The following is a 12,465-nucleotide window of genomic DNA, read 5'->3' as shown; positions in this document are numbered from 1 at the left end:
TACCATTTAAAAGTAGTTCTAAATGCACATTGTTCTTATCACTGTTCATCTTCCCCCATGTTACCCAGTAACGTGCGGTGAAATCTTGTCATGGGTAGGCTGTGACCAATCGATGTGGCATATATGTTTATATATTCATTCAGTTAATGTAGCAACCCAAGTTCATATCAGGCATCATCACATCGCTGCCTGCATACAGCAAACTCAGTCATATGTGAGGCTAATGCACAATCAAATCTAATAATCAAATTAATGGACACATCTATCTTACGACTTATACAACAAACAAATGTTTTGTGCGGGACACAGTAACGTTAAGAGAGGGAGGCGGCGCGGTGTCAGCGAATCGACAAGCAGCCTAGTCACTTGTAGTTTGTATTAATGCCATGGTTCAACAAATAATGTAAAGGTTAAATAATAATTCACTTAGACTTTATAAGAAGCAATTGCGACTTTATTTCACACAATTCTGACTTTATATCTTGCAATTCTGACTTTATAACATGCAATTGCGACTTTATTTCACGCAATTCTGACTTTATATCTCGAAATTCTGACTTTATAACACGCAATTGCGACTTTATTTCACGCAATTCTGAGAAATAATGACAGAATTGCGAGATGTAAACGCGCAATTGTGAGATAAAAAGTCGCAATTATCTTTTAAAATGTTTTATTCTGTGGCGGAAACAAGCTTCCATACCTCCTGGCCTCTTCCTCCCATCCATCCTCCCTGACGCGTTATGGTAGAGCCGGCCCAGCTATCGGTAGGCGCCGGCGGTGCCGCGGTAGCCTACTCCTGAGAAAACGTTTTGGAAAAGACGGGCTATGGACCCAACCAACTCTATAGGAGGGGAGGGGAGAACTCCCTCACATGGTACAACCCATGCAGAGGCTGCGCGCTGCGGTGTCAGAATGCGGAACGTCCGAACGTGTGTAGCCTAATGTAACTAACGTGACAAATGTGAAAAAAGAAAATCCTCGACCGGCCCAAAAGTGAAGCGGCCCACCGGGAATTCTCCCGATTACCCACCCCGGGCCTGGTGACAGCCAACGCTAGGCGCCGCTAGATCGGGAAGCGCGGATTGAGTGAGAGCGAGTGGATCACGTGACATGAAGCAAGCTCGGTCTCTGCCTCAATGTTGATAATTCAAGACAGCATGAGAACTGACTGCGCATGCGCAAACCTACGTAAACTACGTTCTATGGACCAAAGAGGCACTGCTAACCTCTGCCTCAATGGCCATGGCCTTGCATTTCCTGCATGAAACAATGGTTTTAGGAGCAAACAATGGCAAAATGAGTATATTATATGTGTATTCCTGAACATTTTTGTTACAAAAATTAATATTTGGAATAAAATAAATGCAATTAATAATGTGGTGAATGAATAAAGTTCTTGGAATTAATAAATGTAATGTCAACATTTCCTTTGGTGAGGCACTGCCTACCCTGCCTACCCTGACCGCACGTCCCTGATGTTACCCTATCTGATATGTGTTTTTTTCCACGTTAATAGGTCTATATTAGGCTACAGAAAGGCATAGGCCTATAGACCTTATTCACAGCAGCGCCATCTTTTTTTAACGGGAATGAAAGTGAGACTCTGAGGTAGACATACCAGTCTACAGTGGGACGTACTGTTATTCAATGTGTTTTTTATGCTGATGAAACACTAACATATCTTTCCGAGAATTTCAGTAGACAAAAAACGACGACAACAACAACAAACAAACAAACAAACAAAAGCTGCGCAGCCTCGCTAATAGCCTACCTGTCATGACGCTGCTCTGAATAAGGTCTATACATATTAAAAACCGCGGGAAGGCGGAATCTGGGAGGGAACAGGTTAAATGCCGCTTTGAAATACCATCGAGCTGTACTCATTTGCATATCTACCTGTAAACCTCATGGGGTTTTTCTAGGCCTACGTTTGATGCCTTTGTTTGCCCTGTCTATTCTTGTTGTGACCGACTATCCCTAAAGCGCAAGGCTTTATTTCAGTAGTCACCCCCTTCTTCGCTGTAGTCTATCTTGTTATCTGCCAACAGAATACTAATAAAATCCAGTGACTCCAACATGTCTGCTCGCCTGTCGCCTCCTACAGCTTCTTTGCACGCAGACCTACCAGGCTGATGCATGCAAACACATCACAAAAATAACATCTGTCTGACTTAACCCTTAAGAGCCGGAACAAAGCGATATCACTGCATATTTGTAAATCGTTTAAAACAGAATAGATCAAATGTGTGCACAATGGCAGTTTTTTTTTTTTTTTTTTACATATTATCAGGGTAAACTGTTGCATTAAATGGAAGAAGTAGTAAATTAGGAAATATTTTGAATTCTCATTTATTCAGCTTGACAGAATAACAATAAAACTACTTACAGGAATATAAAAATGGTTCGAGCACCACCGTGCAATCTTTCGAAGTGACACGAATTTAGTGGTTCTGTTTTATTTAAACACATATGTACAGCTTTCAACATTTTGTACAAGTCTTTATAACTTATGTCCTGAGTCTCTGACGCGCGCGCCGCACCAGCCCACATTGTGGGTGGCGTGACTGATAGGCTACACAATTGGGGTTTAATCATTCTTTAAAACGTACTTTTTAATATTCATCCATCAGTGAACAAAACATGAAAACAAAGGAAGTCATAAAACATAATAACTTAAAACCACTCTAAACTTCCTTTACATGGTTTAACCTACACCTATGTGCATATGAAATAGGTCTGAGTAGCCGGGACACATTGAAACATCGTTGTTGTTATTATTATAGGCTACTGATATTTCAACACAAAGCATTCATATCAACAGATATGCGTTTAAACAGTCCACAAAATGCCACCACAAAGTGTGTCGTTCCCCCAGATACTCGCGGAGCATCTTTCAGCTTATTTCTGTGGAGTTTTTCAAAAGTCTTTCCAACTCTTATATGAAACTCTTCCATCAATGTCTGTTAATACACGGCCCCCGCGCTCGGTGCTGGTCCTGGGTGGTGCACTGGATGCTGTAAATGTGATCCCTGCTGGTACCAGTGATTGCTGTAATCTTCCATGTAGGGGGGTGTGGAACTGAGGGGTGGCTGGGGGATCTGGCTCCGGTTGACCTGGCTAGTGTGCGCGTTACTGTCCCAAACAGCCGGGGATGGAGGGGAGTTGCAGGCCATGGAGTCGCTGGCGTTCGGGCTGTGATCCAGCGGAACCTCGCCGTTCTTGTAAAGTTTCTTGAACTTGGATCTCCGGTTCTGGAACCAGATTTTGACCTGTTCAAAAAGATAGGAAAAACGACGTTCGCGTCAGTTTTCTTTTGGACATTGTAAACAATATTAACCCGTTAATAGTTTAAAAACGAATAATTTAAATTGAAATGCTTACATTTTTTTAAGCGAAAAACGATAGGCTAGGCTAAATTTATAGGGGGTCAGATCCCCCTAATAAAAGTTTGAAGTTCAACCCCCCACAAAGGGATCTTGGTAAATTAAGAACTATAGGCTCATTTATTTCCATACAAGACAACATGGTTTCATTTCAGTGTAATAAAATAGAGTTACAAGTCAAAGCACGTATTTTGGCATTTCGATTATAGGCACACCAAACGGAAGTCGAAGGAACCATAAAAACAGTTGCTCATGTGCTTTTGATAATTTTAGATATTTTTATGTATTAGGTAACTACAGATTTACAAATCAATAATATATGACAAACACTTTAGTGTTTAAAAGTATTGTGTGACGATTACCTCGACAGACTTCACCCTGAAAAGTTGGCCTATCTTTAGTCTGCATTTATTTAAATCTTTAAAATCCTTTATACGGCTACAATTATTTACATTATTACATAATTTGCACACTGACTTTGTGTTAGATTACCAACGTTTAAAATTAAAAACAATAACGGATAGAAACAAAGATGTTATTAATATAATGATGAAATAATTTTTTTACAGTCTAAAAATTGGTCATATGATTAGCTTTTATGGGTAAGCCGTCAATTTTTAAAAGCCTATAAAACTTTTCATAGCGACATATTGTGGTAAAAAAAAAAAAAATGTAAATGTGTTGTTGTTGTTGTTATAAAACATTAGGCCTACAGATGAATTTTAAACAATTATTAATTAATTAATTATGATGGTAAAAAAGAACGAGCAATAACATTTCCACACATCTTTTATGACCTGATAAGACTGCTGCTTATCCTTATCTCAGTGTGCTGCAGTGTCAGCGATTGAAGTGCAAGAAATCGCTTTAAGCTGTTAACACAATGTCAAGTGTCAGACGAGTAATTATGTTAACAGTATTATAAGTGAATGTGAGCTGCAGTGTTACCTGTGTCTGCGTGAGCCCCAGCTGTGCGGCGAGTTCCGCGCGCTCCGGCAGCGCCAGATATTGCGCCTTCTGGAAGCGGCGCTGCAGCGCGGCGAGCTGGTAACTCGAGTAAATGGTGCGCGGCTTGCGGATTTTCTTGGGTTTTCCGTTTACCATCCGAACTTCAGTCTCAGGTTCCTCTTTGACTGGAAAGAATAAAATGACAGACCACGTTATCTCAAAGTAGGATTATTTCAGGACCTAAAAGAAAACCGAAAACCGATTGGTTTCATTTTGGGGACTAAAACCAAAACATTCTCGTTAAATCGTTAAACGAGTAAGCCTATGCTTCTTTAAAATTAAATAAGCGACATGAGTAAAACGATTCATGCATTCTAGCTCTGCTAGGCAGTATCAAACGCAAAAATTTGAGCACAAACAGACTATAGCCTAGTTAAAACATCTTCAAGGAATGGCTGTATAATGTAATTTAGGCCAACACCGACAATAAAATATATGATGACATCTATAGCCGGAGCAGCGAGTAATAATGATTAATCGTGTTACAGTCGCAATAAAAATGTCATTGGCTAATTGTTTTACAGCGACCGCAAGTCTGTTGTGATAAAGAGGCAACTTTCTACCCTTCTGAAGTATATTTTATTTGAACTATGTCAATTCTTCAGTGGAATAATAATACAGAGTCAAAACAACCAAACAAGTGAATTATTTAGGCTATAATAGCCGATTTCTTGCGTTTCTCGAGCCGCCCACAAACACAATTTTATAATCTCTAGAAAATGATTATTTAACCCGATATAAAGAAGGCAAATCCAGACAATTTGTAGATGTATAGGCATATAGCCTACCTCTGGCATATTTTCTGAATGTAATATCTCACCCGCGCTTTGTGGTGGCGTCTGCAGGTCTCTGCTGTAATGTCCGTATTGTCTGTAAGTATTGCTGTAAGGATACTCTGTCTTGGTGGGGTAAGGTCCGGCTGATGCCCCCATCCCAGACAGATTAAACTGGTGATATGAATTCATCTGTTGAGAGTATGGAGGACTCTGGTAGTATTCGTGATGGCTGCTGTAATAACCCATATCTGTAGCCGAGGACTCTGGAAGAGTCGGAGAGTCCTTAGAAGTCGGATGGCAACTCATAGAGTTCGAAAGATCGGTTGAAATACCGGGTATCTTCCTGTCATATGTCGGTCCACTCATCCTTTAGGGGAAATAAAACAAGGGTCGTCCACTTTATTTCCAGGGCAGACTTGAACGAGTCATGCAGACGTTTCGATCAGGACGATGCCTGTAACACAATCCTCGATGAGCAGCTTTCTCTAACTCCCTCGGTTGAAGAACTGAAGGTAATGGCAGGGATCTGGTATGAGAAACTCTGAGTTATAGGGCACATGGGTGGACGCTTGGCTCCTATTGGCTCCTCGCTTCTGCTTTTTCTTTCTCTCTCTCTCTCCCTCCAGCCCTGAGGGCGAAGCAAAGACTCCTCTCCGCCTCTCGCCCTAACGTCTCCAAACTTCAGCTTTTGGGATTTTAGCTGTGAAGTATAGAGCTGTACACTGTAAAAAAAAAAAAAAAAAGATCAATAAGTTATGACAACATGTGTTTTTACATTGCTTTGACTCATCAAAATAAGTTAAGCCATTTTCGTTTTTTAAAATAAATTATACAAGACTCATTTTTTTTAAGTCAGTTTAATGTAATTTAAGTTGAAATGACTTTAACATGCATGTTTTTTTGGTGCATTAAAAAAACATGCTTCATTACTATTAGCATAAATAGCCTTTATTGTTTTAATTCTGATAAATGTCAGTTATAAGTAGCCTACATTATATTATTTAATGTGACTAAATTAGGTTGCATCAACAAAGGTCTAAGTTTTTTTTATTTATTTGAAGAGTCATTTAGGAAATGACACAGAGATCTACACTCTTAAAAATAAATAATAGTGTAAAAAAACACTCTTGGAAAAAGAAAGAAAAAATCCACACAAAGTTCTAGTTATATGAAACAATTGCTTACTGGTGGTGTTTAAAGAATCAAGACTTTGCCTATCTGAAGAAACTGTAAAGTATAACATCAAGACCTTTTTCTAGCCGACTTGAGAACCTAAAAGAGTGAAAATGGATCTATCCTGAACCAAAGAACCATTCAGGAATCTTTATTTATAATAGCGTGTGGAAGGCCAGACGTGCCTGTTTTACATTTTACAAGGTAAACCTTATAAGTCATTTTTAATTTAGCTCAAATGTAGGGCATGGTTGGCTAGGGCTGACAATCTGTTGGAGACATTTTGATGTGATCAGTTCACTTGTTTTCTGGTTGAGAGTGTCTGCGGTGAAAGAGGTTGGAGGAGTTTATCTGCCTCTCTGATCACCCCTGTGGCTCTCACTTGTGTACCCTCTTTATTATGGCAAGGCGTGGTTCCCAGTACGTCTTACCTTCTTACACCCATAAGCTTTATCAGCCGCTGACCTGTAAATGCAAACGTGGAATGGACGAGAAGAACTGTTTACTGCTCCGCGTTATTTATTGTCAATATGTAAATGATATGCACGTGAACGCGCTGCTTCACGGTAAACGGGCTCCTCCTGCGAACTTCAGCCGCAAGACATCGGGTTGTCACATACCTGATGTGCACCGTCGTGGCATGTAGTCAAATTCCATGGAGTCTTTTGAAAGATATGCAAACCATTCTTGAGAGCTGGGACATTTTGTGCTATATGTCAGTGTCAGGTTTTCAGTGAGTCGATTAGTCAATAAAATAAAATGTTAAAATAATAATACATTTATTTAAAAATAAAAACAAACAAATCAAGTCAAATCGTCTTTATAGCTAAAGGTTCTATCACAAATTATCACATATTTTAAATGAGTATGTATAGGCCTACCTACATTAAATTGATGCCTGTTGTGAAATGAATATTGTATGGTAGTAGTTGTGCAGCAGCTGTCCAGGCATGTTCTGAGCGCTGAGATCTTTGGTCTGATACTGCCTCCTTGTGGTTGTAGTGCAGTAATTCATACTGGTGGTTAGAACTACATTTCTCCTTAAAGGGATAGTTCACCCAAAAATGAAAACCCTCATTTTCACCCGAGTTTCATACATACCTGTATGAGTTTCAATGGCTGCCGTCAACTGTTTTATTATCAACATTCTATAAAATATATTTTGTGTTCAGTAGAAGAAAGAAACTCATACAGGGTCTGAACAACTTGAGGATTTGTAAATGATGACAGAATTTTCATTTTTGGGTGAACTATCCCTTTAAGTAGAGGAAAGTGAAAGATGAAGTTTCCACTTTTATTGCAGGAGAATTAAAAAAAAAAATCAAAAGGCACTGTCTGAAGGTGTCCTGTGGTTTCTAGCACCAAGACGTTAGTAGCTGGTCCTTCAAGTCATTTATTGTGAGGTGGAGCCACCGTGGATCGAACTTGTTCCCACAGATGTTCAACTGGATTGAGATCTGGGGGATTAACAGGGAACACCGTTGTCATGAAGAGTGCTGGTCTGCAACAATGTTTAGGTGCCACATGTCAAATTTACGTCCACACGAATGACCGGATCCAGGGTTTCCAGCAGAACATGCTCATAGCATCACACTCCCTCCACCGGCTGGTCATCGTCCCACAGTGCATCATGGTGCCATCACTTCCCCGGGTAAATGGAGCACACGTGCACGACCGTCCACGTAATGGTAAAGAAAACGGGACTCATCAGTCCAGGCGAACTTCTTCCACTGCTCCATGGTCCAGTTATGATACTCACTGTAGGTGCTTTTGACGGGGATCATCATAGGCACTCAGCTTTGGGCGCCCAACACCCTGTCGCCGGTTTGTGGTTTGTCCCTCCTCGGACCCCTGTTGGTAAATTCTGACCAGTGCAACACACAAGCCTTGCCGTTTCACAGATACTTTGTCTCGGTCAGCTTGCCATAACAATTCGACCCTTGGTCCCATTGTCAAAGTTTCTCAGATCTTTAATCCTGTCCATTTCTCCTGCACCCAATACTCTTGTATAATCAGCAGGTGGCGCCAGTAACACAGGGTTTCTCTGTAATCTCACCTGCACTGTTTAAGTTACTGTAAACCTCAATTTTAATGCAGGAAATTATGCTTTAATTAACAAATAATGTTTAATAACCATTACGATAATAATAAATAATGAATTTTGCTTTGCAATTATGTGTGCATGTTTGCATTTTAAAACCAAACCTTTCTGCAAAGTAGGCCTAATGCTATTTTATTTTGTATTATTATAAGAACATTTATTATATTACTTGTTTTTTATAGTTTTTTTCCACTGTACATGTAACAACATGAATAAGAAAGTTTCCTTTCGCCTCTTAACATTGGTTCATTCTTGCTGGTCAGTGGAAAGACTGTTATCTGACATACGCCTGGAAATAGACTAGCAGAGGATTAAAGATACATTGTTCACAATTTCCGACCCGATCTCCTGGCACTGCATATCAATAGCATGAGTTCATGCTTTTATTTGGCGTGCCTTTTTATACGCTAAAAAAGTAATCTTTTACATACATCTGGTATATTTCGTAGCCTATCATGCTACCAAAAAGTGTGCATCACACTGTATGCACAAAGGTCATTTCTACAAATAAAGAGCATGCAAAATGAAAGCATGAACTCTCGTACTATAGATATGCAGGAGATTGGGCTCCGCTTTCCCCTTCTCAGGAAATCATTGGGCATTTCTCTGATAGGCCTATATCATGATCTATGAGAGTTGGAGGGCTCAGCACTTAAAGAGAGATGTTCAGAATACACAGAGTCTTTTGAAAGTTTTGATGGAAGCTCTTGTAGACCTTCTTTATTTGATGTTTGAAGTGTTTAAACCTCTCATTTGTGGCTTGGCCAAAGCATTGAAGTCCTTCGGGGAAGCCTGCAATTACAGGATGAGTGTACAGTTCCACTGGTCATCCAGGTTGAGCGCAGTCTTTTGTTGTGACGATTACAAATGGTTCCGTCTTTCCTCAAAGTGCGTAATTTCCATTAAGCACTCCCAAATCCACCGGAAAATGTGCACAGCTGCGGCTTAACACACTGCCTTTGGCAGGTAATGGTTGTTAAATTGTTGATGAATTAAGCGGCGATGTTCAGATGAAAACATTGTTACAGTTTCTTCGTCCGAAATCGCATACTCTCTTGAGTAGAAACTTATTTAGAAAAAGTACTTACTTTGCAAGCTCTAAAAGAGTATGTTCTATGTACGGGTGTGTGTGGTAGCGTATCAATGTAATCCGGTCAGACTACATTCACCATGTTGTCATTATCATGTGACCTACCAGCGTCAGTTGCGTTGCTTCACTGCCATTCACAAATCCTCTCCCGTGGCCTCATGGGATAGTAAAGTGTCCATGATATGCACACTTCAGGGTCTCGTCAGAAGAAGAAGGTCATCCGGGTACTTTTTGCCTACTCTTTTGTGAGTACTGGTACTTTGTCGTACTATAAGTATGTGATTTCGGATGCAGCCAGTGTCTGAGAGTGTTTTAGTATACAACTTCCTCCAAAGTGCATAGTGCATGCCTTCAATAGATTCAATTTAGTTACTAAATGTATAACGTAAATGTATTATACATGTTGTCTACATACGTATGTGTGGTTGGCTTTTTTGAAATATGCATTAAAAATGTGTGTGAACAAGTGCATACATGTTCTTACGTCACACACTAACTAATGAAGGGAGGATGAGAGGAAGAGGAATTTAATTAAGGTTGGAGAGGCAGGAAACAACAGTCCTCCCACTTGTGATTTTTTTCTCTCTTTTTGTGTGCTGAAAACCAACTCAGTTTCTTTGAGAGAAAAATCAGAGAGCTCTCAGAGATAATGAAGTTCAAGGTTCTCTACATGCTTTCAAGTACAGACTGAACAGCAGGCTTAAACAACGGGAGCTCTGCACGTTTTTAAAGGGATTTTTCTTCACAAAAAGTATAAAAGAAAGGAAGAGAACTTGAACAGGACTATATCTTCATTGGGAGAGCACATTTAATATGAAAACAGAATCTTTCAATCTTTGTTTCATTCATTCTATAAGGTAGTTGGAGTGCTCACAGAGGGTCGTAAAGATTGCTGTGGGAGGCAGTTTAGGGGTTATGAGCTCTCAGTGTATAGGGTGTTAAAGGAAAAGCCCAAGCAATACACTCCCGGAGGACCACAGCTGTCGAAGGAGTCAGTTAGTAAACGACTGCCAGCTGTGGCTGGATGTGGTGAATGAAGTTTTTGCTTGATGCTTTACTATCCTTTACAAACTTTCCTACCGACACACACATATATGAATGCTCACAAGCATTTACCATCTGTTAAGAGTGATCTAATGATTTCTCATGATGTTTCCGCTTCTCGAGCCTTCATCTTTACCCCCTTCACAAGTACAGCTGACCTCTGACCTTTAGCCTCACATCATCTCCTCCAAAGGGATCCCGGTTCACAGCAGGTGCAACTCACGTCCACACAAATATACTGCTGCATGTTCTTCTGCACAAAAAAGTTCTGCTAGAGCAGATTTTTTTTAAGATCATAAACAGATTTTAATGAATTTCTCATCTTTGGTGCTGAGACAAATTTTCTTTTGGAGGTCTCCTACGATAGGTTTACATGCATCCAAGTTCAAAAAAATTAAAAAAACTCATAATAAACATTGCACATCACATCTTTTCTCACAGTGTCTGAAATGATTTGATGAAGCATTCCTCCTCTCTAAACCCCTCCTTTCCGCAAGCCTAATCTGCTCTGATTGGTCAGATGGCCCAGTCTGTTGTGATTGGTCCAGCGCTTACAATGCGAAAACGCCCATTACCATATCTGAATTCCTGCTCCAGAGGCTTCCTCAGCACTTCTTTACACAGTGATATAGTGATGCGTTGTTGTTCGCAGAGAGCAAATTGAGGACCGTAGAAGACTGGAATTTCTGATTATTCATTGCAGGCAGTTCAGAATTAGTTCTTTTTTGGGAGGCAATAGCTCCATTTGTCACGCACTTTGATCTTTGAAACTTTGCAGAGCTTTTACATACACAAACAGCTATATTACACAATATATAAATGGTAATTATGTAGCTTATGTGCTTTTTTGGTTGCTCTTTCAGGAGACTTAATTGAGCTCTTCATGGACTAATATTTCAATTATCAACTCAGGTGTTTCTCTTAAAAGTTCTCAAGAGAAATTCATTTTAGACAGAAATAGGACAATTGCTGATATACAGTATAGTTAAGGATCTATAAAATGTCAGATCAGTTGTTTTTAGAAAAAAAAAAGTTTAATGAGAAATGTATGAGTTTATATTGAGATCTCTGAGATTGATTGCAAAAAAAATCTGAGCAGTGTTTGAGATGTTGTTCAGACCACTATAAGATACACATGTGAGGGCACTTTTAAGAAGAAGAAAAATCTAAGAAACCATAGCTCTAGGAAAACAAATGAGATTTTTAAGAGATATTACGAGATTTCCATTTTATACTTTCCCTTAAATACTTTTCCCAAGGGAATTCCACTGCCTTCACAATTTTATTTAAAGATATTTGATATGAGACTAATCTGAGAGTCTATTTACTAAAAAATATCACATTGCTTCTCTTCAGCAAGAATAGGATCTGCTGTGTTTTCTCTGAAGCTCTTGCAGCGCGGCATTTTCTAAATGTCTTCGTCTGTTCCATTCTCGGTTTTCCAACTGGTATCAGAAGGAATAGACGGCACAGAAGCAGCTGGTTCCTCTGGGTAACGCGAGCGTGCTTCACAGGAATGCGTTCATTTCGCAGGACTGACTCGTTCTGAACTGCTGGACAGAACAGCTGTGGTGGGACAGCCTCAAAGGGGAGAAGGGGGTCCCTCTTTTCTTAATGAACTCTGTCAATGCATTCAATCTCTTCTCATTCTTTAGCACCTCTCAAGCCTTCAGCAGCTACCATGGTGGCATTTTGTGCAGCAACTGTATGTTGAAGATCTCAGAGCGCAAACCTTTTATAAAACAATTAGCAAAACCAGTGTGTGTGAATCAATCAAGCCTACATTTAAAAATAAATGTTCCAAAAACAGGTTTTTGCAGTCATGCCATAGAAGAACCGTATTTGGTTTGATATCTATACACATTGAAAAAAGTGCCAGGTGTTTCT

The 12,465-nt window shown here is 39.8% G+C and overlaps 1 protein-coding gene across 1 annotated transcript; it reads right to left on the bottom strand.

Moving 5' to 3' along the window:
- Nucleotides 1-2,288: 2,288 nt before the first annotated feature.
- Nucleotides 2,289-5,690, bottom strand: dlx3b (distal-less homeobox 3b). Its single transcript, XM_084435240.1, has 3 exons — nucleotides 5,215-5,690; nucleotides 4,335-4,519; nucleotides 2,289-3,272 (listed from the first exon to the last, which is right to left on the bottom strand). The coding sequence occupies exons 1-3, from the start codon at nucleotides 5,534-5,536 to the stop codon at nucleotides 2,967-2,969; spliced, it is 813 nt and encodes a 270-aa protein (XP_084291366.1). The 5' UTR covers nucleotides 5,537-5,690; the 3' UTR covers nucleotides 2,289-2,966.
- Nucleotides 5,691-12,465: the final 6,775 nt, after the last annotated feature.

The sequence above is a fragment of the Rutilus rutilus genome, assembly GCF_951802725.1.
Source record: "Rutilus rutilus genome assembly, chromosome: 16".
Taxonomy (NCBI): domain Eukaryota; kingdom Metazoa; phylum Chordata; class Actinopteri; order Cypriniformes; family Leuciscidae; genus Rutilus; species Rutilus rutilus.
This window is presented reverse-complemented; position numbering and strand designations above follow the sequence as displayed.

Coding starts and splice junctions, on each gene's coding strand:
- dlx3b (XM_084435240.1), bottom strand. CDS start 5,536: ATGAGTGGACCGACATATGACAGGAAGATACCCGGTATTTCAACCGAT. Junction 4,520..5,214: donor GACGCCACCACAAAGCGCGG/GTGAGATATTAC, acceptor TATTCTTTCCAG/TCAAAGAGGAACCTGAGACT. Junction 3,273..4,334: donor TGGGGCTCACGCAGACACAG/GTAACACTGCAG, acceptor CTTTTTGAACAG/GTCAAAATCTGGTTCCAGAA.